The sequence below is a fragment of the Acromyrmex echinatior genome, chromosome 1 (assembly GCF_024713525.1).
Source record: "Acromyrmex echinatior isolate Ae372 chromosome 1, ASM2471352v2, whole genome shotgun sequence".
NCBI classification, from domain to species: domain Eukaryota; kingdom Metazoa; phylum Arthropoda; class Insecta; order Hymenoptera; family Formicidae; genus Acromyrmex; species Acromyrmex echinatior.
Window position 1 is genome coordinate 22195161 of NC_141852.1, and position 19774 is coordinate 22214934.

The 19774-nt window shown below is 29.3% G+C and overlaps 1 protein-coding gene across 1 annotated transcript in view; it reads left to right on the forward strand.

Annotated features, from left to right (window-relative positions):
- The window catches only part of kl-3 (dynein heavy chain 8, axonemal kl-3), a 286847-nt gene that overhangs the window by 6584 nt on the left and 260489 nt on the right, over positions 1-19774 (forward strand). The window contains 46 exon segments of the mRNA XM_087403530.1: positions 559-919; positions 1477-2067; positions 2069-2253; positions 2395-2603; positions 2816-2937; positions 3100-3280; positions 4009-4346; positions 4565-4728; positions 4882-5136; positions 5243-5483; positions 5629-5828; positions 5906-6077; positions 6149-6294; positions 6371-6509; positions 6669-6899; positions 6964-7190; positions 7283-7503; positions 7608-7893; positions 8363-8501; positions 8663-8883; positions 8980-9163; positions 9398-9538; positions 9617-9964; positions 10047-10236; positions 10557-10703; positions 10798-10992; positions 11110-11228; positions 11479-11815; positions 11930-12200; positions 12280-12480; positions 12561-12806; positions 13683-14001; positions 14109-14335; positions 14420-14642; positions 14728-14904; positions 14985-15152; positions 15259-15474; positions 15686-15823; positions 16213-16509; positions 16590-16745; positions 16814-16969; positions 17039-17174; positions 17311-17462; positions 17558-17811; positions 17952-18380; positions 19429-19705. Coding sequence (XP_087259656.1) covers positions 559-919; positions 1477-2067; positions 2069-2253; positions 2395-2603; positions 2816-2937; positions 3100-3280; positions 4009-4346; positions 4565-4728; positions 4882-5136; positions 5243-5483; positions 5629-5828; positions 5906-6077; positions 6149-6294; positions 6371-6509; positions 6669-6899; positions 6964-7190; positions 7283-7503; positions 7608-7893; positions 8363-8501; positions 8663-8883; positions 8980-9163; positions 9398-9538; positions 9617-9964; positions 10047-10236; positions 10557-10703; positions 10798-10992; positions 11110-11228; positions 11479-11815; positions 11930-12200; positions 12280-12480; positions 12561-12806; positions 13683-14001; positions 14109-14335; positions 14420-14642; positions 14728-14904; positions 14985-15152; positions 15259-15474; positions 15686-15823; positions 16213-16509; positions 16590-16745; positions 16814-16969; positions 17039-17174; positions 17311-17462; positions 17558-17811; positions 17952-18380; positions 19429-19705 — 10333 coding nt within the window.

A 19774-nucleotide genomic window follows, 5' to 3' on the forward strand; every position in this document is an offset into this window, starting at 1 on the left:
TAATATCTTAATATGATAATTAAGACCGACTTAAATATGTATCAGTTATAAATCCCCTTACCGAAGTCTCAACATACAGCTGTTTCTTTTTATGTTTCAAAAGTGTATCCATATACAGAAATGACAATTTTACTGAAATATCTAAAAATATTAGGTGTTGGAATTAATTCGTAGCGTTTTTTAATGAAAGAATGTTATTTATTTCACATGAGCATTAAAAAATACATTAATGAAAGTACTTCCCATCACTTGTAAAACGCTACGAATTAATTCCAACACCTAATAAAATATTTGAAAATTTAGCTAGATAGAGATCTGCAAATAATTTTACTGAACTATCAAAATAATTATGTAAGATGTTGCAAATTAATTGCTAGAATGCCAAAATTTTGCATGCCAAAATATTGCTTTCCTATAATTATTTTGGTCTAACAAAATTATTTTTAGATCTGGTATCTAAAAATAAATAATTTTGGATACTTCAGCAAAATCGTTCTTTTCGTGCACTAGTTCATAGAAAAAGGATAGATATTTAATTAATTTTACGTCGTCCCACAGGTTTCAAAAATTGAATCTCAAGCAACTGAGAATTGATAGAAAATGCATAGAACTCGTTTCGATGTTTCAACAAGAAATCGAAGATATCCGCGATAGTTATAATGAAAATAGATCCGATCCACCTATACCAAGGAATATTCCACCTGTAGCTGGTCGAATCCTATGGATCCGGCAATTATATAAACGCATTGAAGTTCCTATGAATATGTTTAGATCACACCATAGAGTGATTACGCATGATTCTATGCAGAAGTGTATTAAAATATATAATTCACTCATCAGTGTTTTTATTCATTACGAATTAATATATTACAAAGCGTGGTACGATTCGGCTAATATTGTAAGTATCATCATTATTATTTAAACTGATTTTTTATATATTAGTTAGTAGATATTTTCTAAATATTTTAATTTCTGGAATTAAATAAGTATATTTTTTTGTACATGTGAAATAAAATAGTTTTATTTAACAGTGTAGTATTTTTTAAATTAATTTTTTACAGAGTTTAAAATGTGTGATGACGTAAATATAAAAAGTAAAAACGTTCAATTTGTAAATTTTTCATTTTTGGGAAAGAGAATATTTCGGAAATTTTGCACATGCATATTATATCCTAAAATGATTAGTTTAAAGATATAGTTTTCAATTATTAGGTTCGCTTGGCATTATCATCCCCTATGCTTGTGCGTCATCCAAAGACAAATAAGTACTGTCTAAATTTTGACTCTTACATTTACGAAATAATACGAGAATCCAAACATATGTCTAAATTTGGATTGGAAGTGCCAGATTTTATACAAATGTTAATCTTTTGCGAAGATAAAATATTTTCATCATATGAAAGAGTGAAAAAATTACTTAAGAAAAATGATGCTCTTAGGTATACAAATTTTACTTGATAAATGCCGAATAAAATTTTTACGTATGTATATATTCATGCGTTTATTGTATTTGTGTGCAGAAAATCAATCCCGATTTTATTTTTAAATTTAATAAAAATTGCACTTGTCAATCTTGAAATTGCTTTTCAACCGTGTGTATCAGTAATTACATGGTCCTCATTAAAACTTTCCAATGCATGCGCTAAAATAGAAGAAGAGATAAAAAATGTGCAGATATTCATTAAGGAGGTGGAAGATATGAAAGAAGCGAGAGTAGATGAAGTACTTGAATCTATTGCGGAAACAATGTTATTAAAATTAGATGAATACCCGAAAAGTTCAGAACAACTTTTAGCCGATAATGTAGCTTTTACAGATAAAATAGCAATTGATTTGGAAATCAAATCTTCGGCGATAGAGAAGGCTGTTATCATGATTATTAATAAATTTATAGATCTTATAACTGATCCTATCGTGCAAGACATTAAATACAATTGGATGGATCTTGAAAAAATGTATAAACAAGTCGGATCCGAAAGCAGATTAATACAAGGACCATTTGAGCCGGGTATTGTATCCTTTAAAATTTTAAAAAGTACTCACATAATTTTATATTATTTTGTTATGATTAAAAAGTAATTTGTTAAATATAGGCTTTGGTTACATCGAAAGAACAAATAAAGTTAAGATAAATCAAGTGCACAATGATTGTATGGAACTTTTTGCGTATTACAATAATAAGTTAATAGAAGCTTTGGTAAAGTGTACTAAAAATTCTTTAGACTTATTAAAGAAGAAAGCAACCATTATGAGGTATTTAATTTAATGAGCGTATTTAACATATTTATATTTTTCTGTAAAGTACTTCTCATATTTATGTTATTTTATTTTAAATATATAATAGTAAAATAAGAACAAAACAAAAAATAAATTAATATATAAATTATGTTTCAGCGTATTAGTTAAAGATATTGCAATAGAGCAAGAAATTCCGATCATGATGACATATTTCGTTTTACAAATACCAAATATCGTAATTATTCCATCAATAGAAGAGTTGCAAAATAATTTCGGTAAAGTTATAACAAATATTATAGAAACACACAAGAAAGTGTATACGTGGGGACAACGATATTCTACAAATGCACGAGTTACATTGCCCGGTAAATAGGCTATAATATTATAAAATATTTGAATTAATAGTAATGACAAACACATATAATAAATTTTTATTTTATATTTTTTCATTATTAAGCAATTCTTTAGATAGATTACTTTCTATTATTATTATATTATCATAATATAGGAGACTAAATTTATTTATACTAAATTTATTACTTATTGAAACTATTTATTATTTGTTTACGTTATCCAGATAAAATTTTGCACAATACCTATTTTCAAAACGTGTCCGAGCACAAAGACATAATCCGCAGTTCAATAAGTCTGCAAGGTTTAATATTAATGTTAAGAGATGATGTCTTCAAAGTTGGCAACGTATATAATATAAATACTATTTCGTATACACATATGTTTATACATATACATATACATTATTACATTTAGTTTAATTTTATTTGTACAGCAATGTTATACTTGTGTTGTAACTTATATACTAATGTTCTACTATCATAATTATAATCATTTTTTTTATTCTAGTCATATTTGCGATATTCCTACATATGGACAGAAAATAGAGATGACATTATACAAGCCTTTATTGATACCAAACCTCTTATACAAGACATCAAAGAGAAGTTTATAGAATATGAAGATTTAATAATAGAAATACAAAATTTACCTGAACGACATATACTTGGTCCTCTTCAAATTGACACAGGTATGTGAAAATAATAGATATTATTATGATTGAGATATACCATGTTGTAAGTACCTACTCAAATTATGAAAATGCGTTTTATTGTCTGAATGAGTTGTATGTACTATTTACAATGGTCTATCATATACTAATAATGGCCATGTTCGTATATTACTGCCAGTTGACTGCCAGTACTGAAAATCTATAGTTCCCGTTACGTATACTATATACTGTACTGACAACTGGCATTGCAGTAATATACGAACACGGCCTATATTTGGCGTAGAAAATGTTGCTACAAGTGAAGAAAAATGGGTAGCGCAACTCAAAACGTTGTAAGTCTATTGTGCAATTGGTATTTGAACTTACAACGTTTTGACTTGCATTTTTACTTGGATTACATGTTAAAATTTTAATAGTTTTAATATGGTTTCTGTTTAAATTATTTAAATATACATATAAACAATTTTGCACATACAGAGACTGATTGTTCATATCTGTACTTATTAAGATAATTTTTTTAGAGAAAAAGGAAAAGTTTTTTTTCTCCTAAAAAATTTTAAAAAAGTCATTAATAATATGACATTTGCTTTAGCACGCCTCGATTATTATTTTTAACAATAGATGAAATATACATAAATATTTTATGTATACTTCATCTATTATATTATAGCATATTTATATTACTTAATTTAGGTAAAAAAAAATTTTTTTTTTTTTAATTATTTAAGAATTCCTTTATTTTATAGATAAATTAAAATTAGCACTTCTCGTCGAAGCAAATGCATGGAAAAAGTCATTGGGTGTCATGTTATCAAATACGTACAAGAAAAAATTTCAAAAAATAATAGATTATATTTCTGAAAAGAATAAAGTTCTAGCGAGGCATATTAAGGATTTAGAAGATGTTAGAGTCGCAATGAAATGCTTGGCAGAAATACGAGATGATTTCATATCACTAGACATGGAACTAATCCTGATTGAAGAGACTTATACATTAATGGGAAAATTTAATATCGACATATTAAAAGAAGATCAAGATATAGTAGACGGATTGAGATACAATTTTAACAACATGCTCAATATGGTATTAATTTGTTTTTATAATTTAATTCTGTTTAATATTTATTGATATATACTTTAATAATTATTTTTTCAAAGAACCTTTCTCTACTCAATATATATAAATATAGGTATGTATTAATAATATATATATATTAATATAGGTATATATTAATAATAATTATATTTCAAAGCAATCTCTTTCATTTTTCTCTTCAATAAGTAATATCTATATTTTTATAGGCGAAGAAAGTTCAAACAGTTATATGTGAAATGCAAGACCCATTGAAAAAGGAACTTATTGATGGAGTTACGGTTCTTAAAAAGAAGGTAGCTCATTTTGACATTGATTTTGAACTTAATGGCCCAATGGTTGAAGGAATAGTCGCAAAAGAAGCCAGTGAACGGTATAATGTTTCATTTAGTATCTCGTATTTTCTGCAAAATTGGGTGTATAGTATACTGATAAAAAATGTTTAATTTTAGTAAAACTAATATTCTTAAATTTAAATAAAATAATATATTAATAATAATATAATTTTTTTTGTCCGTGTTTTAAGAGTTATCCTGTTTCAAGCGCGTTTTGAAGAACTGTGGGAAAGGTACGAGACTTATAGTAGTGGCGAAAGCTTATTCGGCATAGAAATAACAGAATATCCATCTCTACATCAGAGAAAAAAAGAACTCAATTTATTGCAGAAGTTATATACATTGTATTTGCAAGTTATGCGCACTATCGATAGCTATTATGATATTCCATGGTCCGAAATTGATATTGAGTCAATTATAACTGAATTGACCGACTTCCAAAATAAGTAAGTCAGATTGATTTACATGCATTTAATAAGATTTAATTATATGAAAATGTTTTAATATGATATTATTAAATTCTTAAAATAATATTGTGCTATATCATTTTAGATGTCGAAAGTTACCTAAAGCTATGAGAGAATGGCCCGCATATGTCGATCTAAAAAAGAAAATTGACGATTTCAATGAAATGTGCCCACTGCTAGAGATGATGGCTAATAAAGCCATGAAAGACAGACACTGGAATAAACTAACTAAACTTTGTCAATATTTCTTTGATGTGGAATCTGAAAAGTTTACTTTAGCAAACGTTATGCAGGCACCTTTGTTGAAATATAAAGATGATGTTGAGGTATGCTTAATTAGATTGCAAAATTATAAGCTTTCAATTATTAGTGAATACTTATTATATGTATATATATTTTTTACAAATTATTGTATATTACAATATATTACAATAGAATATAAAAATTATGCTCAAATATTATATGTTGTAGGACATATGTATTAGCGCAGTGAAGGAACAAGATATCGAACTTAAATTGAAGCAAATAATTGCGGATTGGGCTGTTATAAGTCTGCAATTTTCCTTTTTCAAGCAAAGAGGCGAATTATTGCTGAAAGGTATTGAAACGGCTGAAATAATAGCGCTACTGGAAGACAGTTTAATGCTCATAAGCTCTTTGATGGCAAATCGGTATATTAGATTATTCTAAATCTGAAAAATTATTATGTTTTATGATATATATTATATTCATATTCAACATTATACAGTTACAATATACCGTTTAAAAAAGAGATTCAGTTGTGGCAGACCAAGCTTAGCAATACGTCGGAAATATTGGCGAAATGGTTAACAGTACAGAATTTGTGGGCTTATCTAGAAGCAGTATTTATTGGTGGCGACATATCGAAGCAATTGCCTACTGAAGCAAAACGCTTTAACGTACTTTTAAAAAAACTTGTGATGACATTGTGATCAATAAAATGATATAATTGTATATTTTTACGTTTTAGATGATCGATAAGGCTTGGGTCAAACTTATGCTTCGCGCTCACGAAGTATTAAATGCGGTGGAAACATGTACTGGGGATGAGACAATGAGCCAGTTTTTACCTCATTTACTGGAACAGTTAGAATCGTGCCAAAAATCTCTTAGCGGGTATACATATTATTGGCAAAATGAAATAACTGCTCGCAGACCGTCAAGTTTAATTAGAACAATTCTATTAATACAGTTATTTGGAAACCAAGCGAGTTATTTTTCCAAGATTCTGCTTCGTATCAGATCCCACTTTATTGGAAATTCTTGGACAAGCAGCGGATTGTCATACGATTCAAAATTATCTTGATGGCTTTTTTGATAATATAGCAAAAGTAATGAGATTATGATGCATTAGTAAAATAAAATTACAGTATGACGATTTTGCCACGTTACAAAAATAATTATTATGCTCTTATATTAAGTCCTATATTAAGCTTTTTCTATCTTATATCTTTTTAATATTCACAAACTTTATTATCTTCTATATACAGCTGAAGTTTTCCGAAAAGGAATATGATAAAATTATAGCAATGTCTTCACGAGAAGACGAACAAATAATATTGGAAAAAGAAGTTGGATGTACAGGAGGCGTGGAAAACTGGTTAAACGTTCTGTTAACAGTCCATCAGCAATCCGTTGGTGCTGTGATTTCGCTAGGGCTGCAATCACTTCGTACACCTGAATTCGACATCTTGTTATTGATAGAGAATTCTGTTTTGCAAGTAAGATGATGTGCATATACAAAGTTCGTATATTCAATAGACGGAAATTGTACATCAATTCTAGATATATATTCATTTTTCGCAGGCGGGCCTATTAGCATTACAAGTTTTATGGACACAAGATTCCGAAATAGCAATCACGGCAGCCAAACGTGATAGAACGATAATGAAAAGGACCAATCAATGGTTTCTAGATTTGCTAAATAATCTCATAGAAATAACCGTTAAAGATCTTACAAAGTATGCCAGAATAAAATATGAATGTTTAATAACCATACACGTGCATCAAAGGTATTTTATTTATTTAAATACTTACGTCTCGTAATTATCAATTATGTGATGAAGAATATGGAAAATAAATTGCATTTATAAATTTTTTTCAGAGACATATTTGATGATCTATGTCGTCTCAAAATTCGAAATATATATGATTTTGAATGGTTGAAACAGGGTCGATTCTATTATGATGCTGAGACAGAGGACGTTACAATTAAGATAACCGACATAGATTTCGTTTATCAAAATGAATTTTTAGGTTGCACAGATCGACTTGCGATTACACCGCTTACAGACAGGTGTTACATAACACTGGCACAAGCCGTGGGTATGATACTTGTAGCAAAAGAAAAATAGTATTGCGTGTAAAATAGAATTTAGATTGTTTTTACGTCATGTCATTTACCATCCTTTGCAAATATTTTTTTTTAGGAATGAATTTTGGAGGAGCTCCCGCAGGTCCGGCTGGCACGGGTAAAACAGAAACGACGAAAGACATGGGAAAAGCACTAGGAAAATACGTTATTGTTTTTAATTGTTCCGATCAAATGGATTTCCGAGGTTTAGGCAGAATATTTAAAGGACTAGCGCAATCCGGTAGCTGGGGATGTTTTGATGAATTTAATCGAATTGCTTTACCGGTGCTATCCGTCGCTGCACAGCAAATAGCAATCGTGCTCAATGCGCGAAAAGAGCGAAAGACATTTTTCTTGTTTAGGTACAAAGAATCAATAATTATTTATTATATAAAATTAAATTTTTTATTTTAAATACAGAAATTTAAAACAAAATGTCTTTGTAAAATAAAGTTTCATTCTTTTTAATTTTCTTCTAATTTTACTAATTACATAATTTTTAACAAATAATTTATTAAATAGTTTTTATTTTTATAGTAAATGATATTATAGTAAATGATGTCTTTAGCAAATTGATCGATGCGTTCTTTATTTGTAAAAATGGAAGAACGTCAAAATCAAATTATAAATTTGATAATTATTTATTATATAAAATTAAGTTTTCGTTTTAAATTTAAAAGTTAATATTTTCAAAAAATAAATTTTTGTTTTTTAAAATCTTTTTTATTTTACTATTTATACGATTTTTAATAAATATTAATATTTGTTAAATAGCTTTCAATTATAAATTATATTATCTTTAACAAACGGATATGTACGCTTTATTTGCAGTGACGGCGACACATATAAACTCAATTATGAATTAGGAATATTTATTACAATGAATCCCGGATATGCTGGTCGACAAGAACTACCGGAAAATTTAAAAATACAATTTAGAAGTGTGGCAATGATGGTTCCTGACAGACAAGTACGTGAAAATATTATCTTTTTTTTTACATGTTAAAATATGGAATACTAGTATGTACCTATATAACCTGTAAAAAATCGGATTTATAAAATTTTCCTCATTATAAAATTTAATTTAACGTACATGAATTTTAATATATAAATTTAATTCCACTTGCTTAGATCATAATGCGAGTAAAACTCGCGGCGTGTGGCTTCAAAGAGAACGTGGTATTAGCGCGAAAATTTTTCATATTGTACAAATTGTGCGAGGAGCAGCTCAGCAAGCAGGTACATTACGATTTTGGATTAAGGAACATCCTGTCGTGCTTACGCACACTTGGCGCTCAGAAACGCGCGCATCCTACTGATTCCGAGGAAACCACGCTTATGAGAGTACTACGGTAAATGTTATCAATTGTTGTATAGAATTTGTTCTAAGAAGTTACTGGAATATACAGAAAGGAGAGATAATTAAAACGTGAATTAATTTTTTTTAGTGATATGAATTTATCAAAATTAGTGGATGAAGACGAATCTCTTTTTATGTCACTTATTGAAGATATGTTCCCGGGTATAAAGTTAACAGTTCAAACGTATAAAGAATTACAAAAAGCAATAGCTAACGCCACTGTTACTCTTGGAATAATGAATCACAGCGAATGGAATTTGAAAACTGTTCAGGTACTTATTTTTAATATGTGTGTGTTTAAATTTACTTATATCTCTTTATTTAGTCTATCCTTTTTGTTTGCTTCTATTTGAAAATTTTACAAGCAAATATCTGTAGTTTTTTAAGCAAAATTGTTTTGCGTAAATAATTAAAAAAAATTTCTTTTAAGAGTTTAAGTATATACACTGAATTAATATAAGTTATATGATTATTGAGAAAAAAAATAATGATGTGATGATTTGCAGTTATACGAGACTTCCCTCGTTCGCCATGGTTTAATGGTTCTTGGACCAACAGGATCTGGTAAAACGCGATGCATGTGGGCGCTAATGAGGGCTCTAACAGAAATGGGTATGCCGCATAAGGAAATTAGGATGAATCCAAAAGTCAGTACTTATTAATGAATAATAGATCTTCATTTTATTAAATATATCGATAGAAATAATTCTTTAAAAAAAAAATAGGCGATAACTGCATCTCAAATGTTTGGAAAACTCGATGTTGCGACGAATGATTGGACAGATGGTATATTTTCCACTATATGGCGAAGATCCATGCAAGCGAAAAAAACAGAAAATTTATGGATAGTATTAGACGGTCCCGTTGACGCAGTATGGATTGAAAATTTAAATTCTGTTCTGGATGACAATAAAACGTTAACATTGGCAAATGGGGATCGTATTGTAATGGCAGCAAATACTAAATTAGTGTTTGAACCTGACAATGTGGATAACGCGTCCCCAGCGACTATATCGCGTATGGGAATGATATTCGTCAGTGCCTCTGTGCTAAAATGGAATTCAATTTTAGAGGTAATATGGATTTGGGATTTTGTAATAATGAGATCTTTCCTCTGCAGTAGTTGATTGTAATGTTACAATACTTTCAATACAGGGTTGGCTTAAAAAATGTTTCAACAACGAGGCTCGAGTGCTACGAGCATTATTTAATAGAATATACGGAGATGCCCACACATTCGTTCAAATAAAGCTTCATACTAAAATGATGCTTTTGGAAGCAATTTACATACGGCAGTGTATTGACTTATTGGAAGGTTTAAATGTTGGAAATTCCGACCCAACTAGTAAATACGAGAATTTCTCTTTTACATTCAAATATTTATTCACTCAACATGGCTATGTAATATTAACGTCCAACAGCAAGCACTTTGTTAGAACATATTGTTTTTATCACTTTATATTTACGTACTTCTTTTAAATATTTTTATAATTCATTACTCTTAAATTTCCTATTTTTTAATATATTATTAAGAAAATAGTTTGTATTTAGAAAATTTTCAATAATTTTTATATAACAAAACAAATTAAATAATTTTACTTTATAATTAAATTATATTTATTAAGTACTTATCAAATATTTCATCAAAATTATAATTTCTAGAAGTATTATCTGAGCAACATATCGAGAAACTTTTTCTATTCTCTCTTATGTGGAGTTTGGGTGCAATGTTAGAATTAGATGCACGATTTGCATTACAGGAATATCTTGTGAATCATGAATCAAATTGTAACTGGCCAAAGTATTCAGTTCGTATATGACAATTTGATGTTTTTTTAATCACTTAAAGTATAATGCATACCATTATTAATATTTTTTATTTTATAAATGTTCAATTTATAGGAAGATGAAACTATTTTTGAGTACTTAGTATCAGACGATGGAAAGTGGATACATTGGAATAAAAGAGTGCCAGAATTTGAGTATCCCTCAGACCGTATCTTAGAATATTATACTATTCTTGTTCCTAATGTTGATAATACTAGGACATTATATTTAATTGATACTATTGCAAAGCAGGGAAAGGCAGTACTTTTAATAGGTAGCCGAGCGTATAGCATAATTTCAATAATAAGTTTTGTTTAGTCAATGTTTAATAAATTAAATATGTAATGTTATTATAGCATTAATTACATAATACGAATTAATTATGCAATAGGAGAAGCCGGCACCGCAAAAAGCGTAATGATAAAAAGCTACATGTCTAAGCACGATCCCGAATACCATTTAAATAAGTTTTTCAATTTTTCTTCAGCATCCACGCCCAACATGGTTCAGGTAATTAGTTCGTTCTTTTCAACTGCATTGAACTTCTTGCATTCATATTTTCTTTTTTTTCTTTACATTGAAGAGAAAATAAAAAAAATGAACGATGTAAAAAGGTCAGTTAAAAAGAATAACCTTATGATAAGCCGAACGTTATAGCATGATATAGTAAATAAATCAATTACATAAATTACTTTTAATTGTGATGATATATGACCATGTTTATTATTTTATCGTGTGAATTTATCTATCGCTTCTTCAGCGTGTATTCGAGAGCTACGTCGAAAAGCGAGTGGGTAGCATTTATGGTCCTCCTGGTGGACGCAAAATGAGCATCTTTATTGATGATATAAATATGCCGGATATAAACGAATGGGGCGATCAAATTACAAACGAGATCGTACGTCAGTTAATGGAGTACAAAGGGTTCTATTCCCTGGATAAACCGGGCGACTTTTGCACTATGCAAGATATTATGTTACTAGGTGCGATGCATCATCCGGGTGGAGGACGAAATGATATTCCGCCGCGATTGAAACGGCAGTTCAATATTTTTAATTGCACATTACCGTCCAATAAATCCATGGATACAATTTTCAGTATGTTTAACAATGATCGCTCATTTAATAAAACATATAAAATATAATTTATACAATATGAATTTAAATGAATTTAAATAAACAACAATATGATTAATGAATTTAAAATTACAGATGTTATTGGCCAAGGTTATTTTTGTGTTACAAGATTTTCCGAAACCATCGTTAATTTCTTACCGAAGCTTATTCCACTGACTCGAATATTATGGCAGCAAACTAAAGTGAAGATGTTACCAACTCCAGCCAAATTCCATTATGTTTTTAACTTGCATGATCTCTCTCGTATTTGGGAGGGAATACTCAGAATAAAGAGAGAGGAATGTGAATCTATAACAACACTGCTGAAATTATGGGAGCATGAATGCATGCGTGTGATAGCAGATCGGTTCGTTGTTCTTAAAATTATGAAATAAATATATTTTTACATACTTAATTTGCTTAAATATGTAATAAATCATTCCTAGCTTCATTATTGCCGTTGATAAAGATTGGTTCCAAAATACGTTGCGGCGGACCGCGGAGAAAATGTTAGGTCCAGATTTTCAATATTATTCCCCAATTGAGACATATTTCGTTGACTTTTTGCGCGAACCACCAGAACCGACAGGCGAAGAGCCAGAAGATTTTGTATTAGAGGCACCAAAGATTTATGAGGAGATACCGAGGTACATCAAGTCGAATTTTTTATCTGATGCAATGAATTTAAAAACCGATAGACGCATATATATTTTTGTGTCACTCGTAGTTACGATATTGTTATTACGAAAATTCAACAAAATATGGAGCAATTTAACGAATATATACGCGGTATGCATCTTGATCTGGTATTCTTCCATGACGCAATGGTGCATTTGATACGAATATCACGAATACTTGGAGTTCCCAGGAGCAATGCGTTGCTGGTCGGTATAGGAGGATCCGGAAAACAGAGCCTAACGCGACTGGCATCCTTCATTGCAGGATTTAACTTCTTTCAAATAACATTATCCAGGCGAGTATATCAAAATTTTACTAAGCAATCTCATGAAGTGATCAAATTCTGATTTTAATAAAATTTTAATTTTGTACGCAGTTACATGAATAAATAAATTTAGGAAATATCTGTTACGGCTAATAAATGGTTTTAAGGGATAAAATCATCTTTTCTATGCAAAACAATTATTAGTTCTTTCGTTATATCTATCATATGAAAAACTATTCAAGATATTAACAAATGATTTATACAAAAGTCTTATAACGAAATTACCTCTATTTATTTATGTCAATAATATTTGTAAAGAATAATTTTAAAAATATAAATTTTGGAAATAATTATTTTTTAAAAATATTATTTTACATTTTTCATAAATAGATAATTTTATTGCAAAACTTCTTGTTAATATAAGACATTTTTTGATATCTTAAATAATTTTTAAAATATAAAAAATGTTGCTTTTACATACAAAGGGCGATTTTATCCTTTACATGTAAAGCAACTAGGTTTTTTTCATTATATCTTAAAATCATTTATTAATCGTAACTGATATTTCCTAAATTCATCTACGCGTAATATACACACACACACACACACACACACACACACACACACGCGCGCGCGCACATATTATATATACAAATTTTCATCAAAATCAGAATTTGATATTTCTCGAATTTCTTGTAAATTTAAATGTTTTAGCGTAATTTGAAGCTGCAAAACACGGAGTATTTATTGTAGAAAATAATTACAAAATTTAATTTAATTTTTAATTTTTTTGCTATGCGTTGGAACTTTTATTTCGTGCAGTTTTGCGGAAATATGTAAATGTTTTCCGTCGCATTGGATGCGAAACTATGTGAAGAAATAATATGAATATAATTATATCTTCAGGGTTTATAATATATCCAGCTTGATGGATGATTTGCGAAAATTGTATCGGACCGCTGGTACTGACAGCAAAGGTCTCACTTTTATTTTCACTGATAACGAAGTAAAAGATGAAGCATTTTTAGAATATATAAACAACATATTAAGCGTTGGCGAAGTAGCCAATCTTTTTGCGAAGGATGAGTTAGATGAAATTTTGACAACTGTTACGCCACTGATGAAAAAGGCTGATCCCCGACGACCTCCTACGCAAGACAATCTTTACGATTACTTTATATCGAAAGCGAGAAATAATTTGCATGTAGTCTTATGCTTTTCACCAGTGAGTTTTGTCATTGTTAAAGATATTTGCATTTATTCTATTCATTCTTTTACTGGGTCAAGTATGTATTATATCTGTATAATAGTAATATATAATTATTTACGCAGATCAGTGCAAAATTCAGATCTCGGTCATTAAAATTCCCTGCCCTTGTATCTGGTTGCACGATAAATTGGTTTTGGAGATGGCCAAGGGATGCGCTTTACGCAGTAAGTGATCACTTCCTAATCACATATGAAGTTATATGTAGTCCGGAAGTAAAACAAGAGTTAATTCAAGTTATGGGCGATATTCAAGATCACGTAAATGATACCTGTGTAGAATACTTCGACAGGTTTATTTTTCTATTTTCTTATCATCAGTGCTTCACCGTCTGTGCGTAAATACAATCAAGCTAATGTAATTTCGACGGATGCAGGTTTCGACGACAAGTATACGTGACTCCGAGATCATATTTAACGTTTCTCGATAGTTATAAAATGTTTTACAAGCAACGTTTGGATAACATTAACATGATTGCTTCTCGTATGAGTAGCGGTTTAAATAAATTAACTGACGCTGCGGTTCAGGTCGATACGTTGCGACATGAATTGGAAAAAACTCAAGAGGAGATTGCGGTAAAAAATATTCAAGTGGAGGCGGTAAGCAATATATTTTTGTAAAATATCAATTTTAGTAAAAATTCCGATCCTATATTTTATGTGTAATAATGTAATACATATTTAGATTATTGTTACTATAAATGAGAAAAAAACAGAAGCTGAGACTGTGAAAGCAAAAGTGCAAGTGTCAAAAGATGAAGCGGAAACGATTCTGACAGTGATAGCAAAAGATAAGGCAATTGCAGAACAGAAGTTAAAAAGTGCGGAACCTGCTTTATTGGAAGCTGAAGCTGCATTGCTGGTGTTGTGACCAATAATTGATATTATTATTATGTCAAGTATTGATGCAAATGTTCATTGACAGCAACACACATATTTCAGACCATAAAAGCAGTAGATATCGCTACCGTTCGTAAATTGGCTAAACCACCGTATTTAATTACGCTCATAATGGATTGTGTTTTGATTCTATTTGGACGAAAGCTGGACCCAGTCAAACCGGATTACGAACATCAATTTCTAACACCTTCGTGGTCGGAATCACTAAAGGTAAATCCTTTATATATTAATTTTTATGATAATAGAAAATAATCGAAAAAAATCATGTCTTATTTTATGTTAATAAGATATTATTTGAGCATGTTATTTCTCGCAGGTTCTAGCTGATACCAGATTTTTATATAATTTACAAAATTTTCCAAAGGATGATATTAATGGTGAAACTATCGACTTAATGATGCCATATTTGAATTTTCACATGTATACTTATGAAGCCGCAAAGCAAGCCTGCGGAAATGTTGCGGGTCTCATACAGTGGACCATCTCTATGGTTGCTTTTTATGAAATAAATAAAGATGTGCTACCTTTGAAGGTATTCCCTATTAATAAACATTGTTGCGAGATGAGACAGCCGATGTCATTTCATGGCTTATAGCAAAATTGAGAGAATGCTTTATACCTAACTATATAATATATTCATTTTTATCTCTCATTTTCTAAGCGATAACGTTGGTCGTTCTCCAGTTTCAATACAAAAATATATAGTGTTAGGAAATGTGTAATAAGAAAGAATCATTTTGTAGGCAAATCTTCTTGTACAAGAAAAGTATTATGAGAAAGCTAACAAAAATTTACTCGAGGCAGAAAAATTATTGAAAGAAAAGGACGACGCTTTAACGATAGTACAAAGTGATTTCGATGCCGTGATGCAAGAACGACAAGTACGATAACAATCATGAGGCTATATTTATAAAAAATATATTTGTACAAAAAGAACGAATTTTGTTGAAGTATTAAAAAATTTAGGTAGACGTAAATTCGAAAATTTTATTGGATCATCAAAATAACTACGTTATATTAAAGAAACTCAAGCATGATGATCAATAAATGCAAAAATTTTTGACATTAATAATCAATTTAAGTGTTCGGCATATTTATTTTAATAGTTTAACAAAATTATTTTTAGATCAATATGTAACTAAATTTTTAGAATATTATATATTAGAATATTATATTATTTTTAGATATTTCAACAAACCGTTCTTTTCGTATGATATTAATGAAATTGAAATTAAACAATTATTTCACATATAATAATGTATTTTATCAGAAAATTGTGGATCAAGCTGATATTTGTCAAGAAAAAATGGATACCGCAACCGCTATGATTGAAGGATTATCTGGAGAAAAAATAAGATGGACGGAGCAAGTTACTACATTTAAATTAGAAATAGAATGTCTCGTTGGAGATGTGTTGATATTCACTGGATTTCTTTCTTATTGCGGGCCATTTAATCAAGAATTCCGAATTCTTTTACAAAGAAAATGGTTTGACTTTATACAAGATAGAAAGATCCCAATTTCTCTTAATGTAAACATTATTAATGCATTGACAGATACAGCTACGGTAAAATTATATAAATTATTACACAAGAAACATAATTGAAACTCGTAATGAGCAAATAATAAGCATTCAATTTATCATAGATTGGTGAATGGAACTTGCAAGGTCTGCCAACCGATGAATTATCAGTTCAAAATGGAATAATTGTAACGAAAGCATCGAGATATCCTTTATTAATCGACCCACAATTGCAAGGCAAAACATGGATTAAAAATAAAGAAAGAGAGTTTGATTTACAGGTACGTAAATAGAATCAAATTGTAAAATGTAACAAACTTAATTTAACATTCTTTAATATACTTTTCAGATAACATGGTTCACACATAAATATTTTAAAAATCATTTAGAAGATTCTATATCGATAGGACGACCATTATTAATTCAAGATGTAGAAGAAGAAATAGATCCAGTGCTAGACAATTTATTGGAAAAAAATTTTATAAAAATAGGATCCTCTTATAGGGTAAAATGATATTTTAGACTGTAATTTTAGACACAATTTTATATTTAATGTAATTTATTGTTATAAAAGGTTAAATTAGGTGATAAAGAAGTGGATGTTAGCAAAGATTTCAGACTTTATATCACGACAAAGTTACCAAATCCTTTTTATACTCCAGAAGTATTTGCTCATACATCTATAATTGATTTTACTGTTACAATGAAAGGTAAAAGTATATATTTTATTATTTACGTACTATTATATATATATATATATATATATATATATATATACATTTATAAATACATCTTTTTTATTATAATTTTATATAATTTAATTTACAATATACCTTATTTTAACAGGTCTAGAGGATCAATTATTGGGAAGGGTCATTTTAATAGAGAAAAAAGAGTTGGAGACAGAAAAAATGCAATTGATTGCTGATGTAACTGCGAATAATAGAAAAATTAAAGAATTAGAAACGAATCTTCTACACAAATTGGGAACTGTAGTAGTATGTATATAATTTCTTTGTAGCGCTAATTAAATAACTGTGAAATAAGTACAATTAATAATATCTTTCTATGCTATTTTTTTATTCTTTCAAAGGGTCCTTTAATCGAAGATGTGGAATTAATGTCGGTTTTGAATATCACGAAACAAACAGCGACGGAGATACACCAAAAATTGATCATCGCAAAAGATACGGAACTAAAAATCGATGCAGCACGTGAAGAATTTCGACCGGTTGCAACGCGTGGTAGCGTTTTGTACTTCTTGATATGTGACATGCCGCATGTCAATTGCATGTACCAAACTTCCCTTGTTCAATTCTTAGAACGATTTGATATCTCATTGGATAGGTAAATATACACAGATAGTTTCTGTGTAAAACGCTAGTGGTTTACATTGTGGAGATTGTGCTACGACAGATGTTCCTAATGTTGTAAATATGAATCCTATCCTGTTGAGTAATGTGTATTAAATCGTGATTTTTGTTCAGGTCCGAGAAGAGCCCAGTCAATCAGAGAAGAATAAATTATATCATCGAATTTTTGACTTACGACATCTTTAAGTACAAATCACGAGGACTTTACGAAATACATAAATATATGTTCATTTTGTTGATGACATTGAAAATTGATCTGCAACGCAACAGCATCACACATGAGGAATTTCAGTATTTTATTAAAGGTGGCGCAGCGCTGGATTTAAAAGCAATTGAGCCAAAACCTTGTAAATGGATCACGGATGTAACGTGGCTTAATCTAGTTGCGCTGTCGTTATTAAGACAATTTCAATATATCGTGGCTCAAGTATCCGCTTCTGAGAAAGTTTGGAAACATTGGTACGACAAAGATGCACCAGAGGAGGAAGTTATACCAAATGGTTATCACACGTTGGATGCATTCCGGCGATTGCTTTTGATAAGGTAATCTTCCATTAAAGTAATCTTCACTGCAGTAAAAATTTAGAATTAGCACATAATACAAGAAATTTATAATTAAGATTTTAATATTTTATATGTAAAACACGAAATATGAATTATGAAATATATTCTGGGAAGTTTTTGAACATCTCTAATAAAAAGTACAAGACAGATACTTTTAAAAAATGTGATTAACTCTGAATAATTGCACTAAGACAAAAAATTTTTATTAAATTAACTATTTATTTACCTAATTAATTTAGTTGTCTTAATTTCTTTCTTGTTGGAAAATGTATGTATTTTAATCAAATATAATATATTTGATTAAACTTACATTTTTTATTAAAAAAATAAAGACAAAATAAATTATTTTAGTCAAATGAACAATTTTTTTTTGTTAGAATACGAAAATTACACCTGAGTTTTATAGCATCCTGTTTAAAGTACAAATGAATTTTCGTTTTATGGCAATTAATAAAGTAGGATTCAAAGTTTTTTCACCTACAATTTAGAATCTTATAATATCAATCGTACAAATTGTACAATAGTCCACAAATTTTTTGTTTCAGATCTAAATGTCATTGCTATAGTTGAAGATTATGCATACAAAATACAAAGATTTATTAGATGTGATTTATTAGATATACAAATAAAAAATTCATTTTTTATTGTATAAAATTTATACAATAAATTCATTTTTTTATCGTATAATATTTTATGATATAAAATTTAATATTTATTGTTAAAATATACTGACACAGTTCAAAATCATGAAAGTGTAATCTCTTATATTTTTCAGTACTTTCTTTTATCTTTCAGACAAGTTATAGATTCAATATAAATTAATAAAATGGCAATTAGAATAAATCAATATAAATAATAAAAAAAGGCTATGAGCCAGTTAAATTTAAGAACATTTAATATTTTTTAACTGGCTCGTAACTCTTTTTATTATTTATATTGATTTATAGATTAAAGTTTGCTAGAAAGACTGATGTTTATATACAATAAAATAATATGCGAAAAAATATGTAAAATAATATGTTTGCAGAGCTTGGTGTATGGATAGAACGCTGTCGCAATCAAGGAAATATATAGCATTTTCCTTAGGAGCAAGATTTGCAGAGCCTGTGATGACGCTTCTCGATGTAATGCATAGTGAATCAAGACCAAATACGCCAATGATCTGTTTCTTAAGCATGGGATCGGATCCCACGCCTTACATCGAGCAGCTTGCAAAGAGAATGGAACTTATTTGTAGAAGCATATCGATGGGACAAGGTCAAGAAGTTCATGCTCGTCGACTGCTTATTAGCGCGAAAACTGAAGTATACTATAGAGAAGAAAATTTTCGTTTTCTCTTGTTGCGAAGCGTTATTAATTTCAACCATTTCATT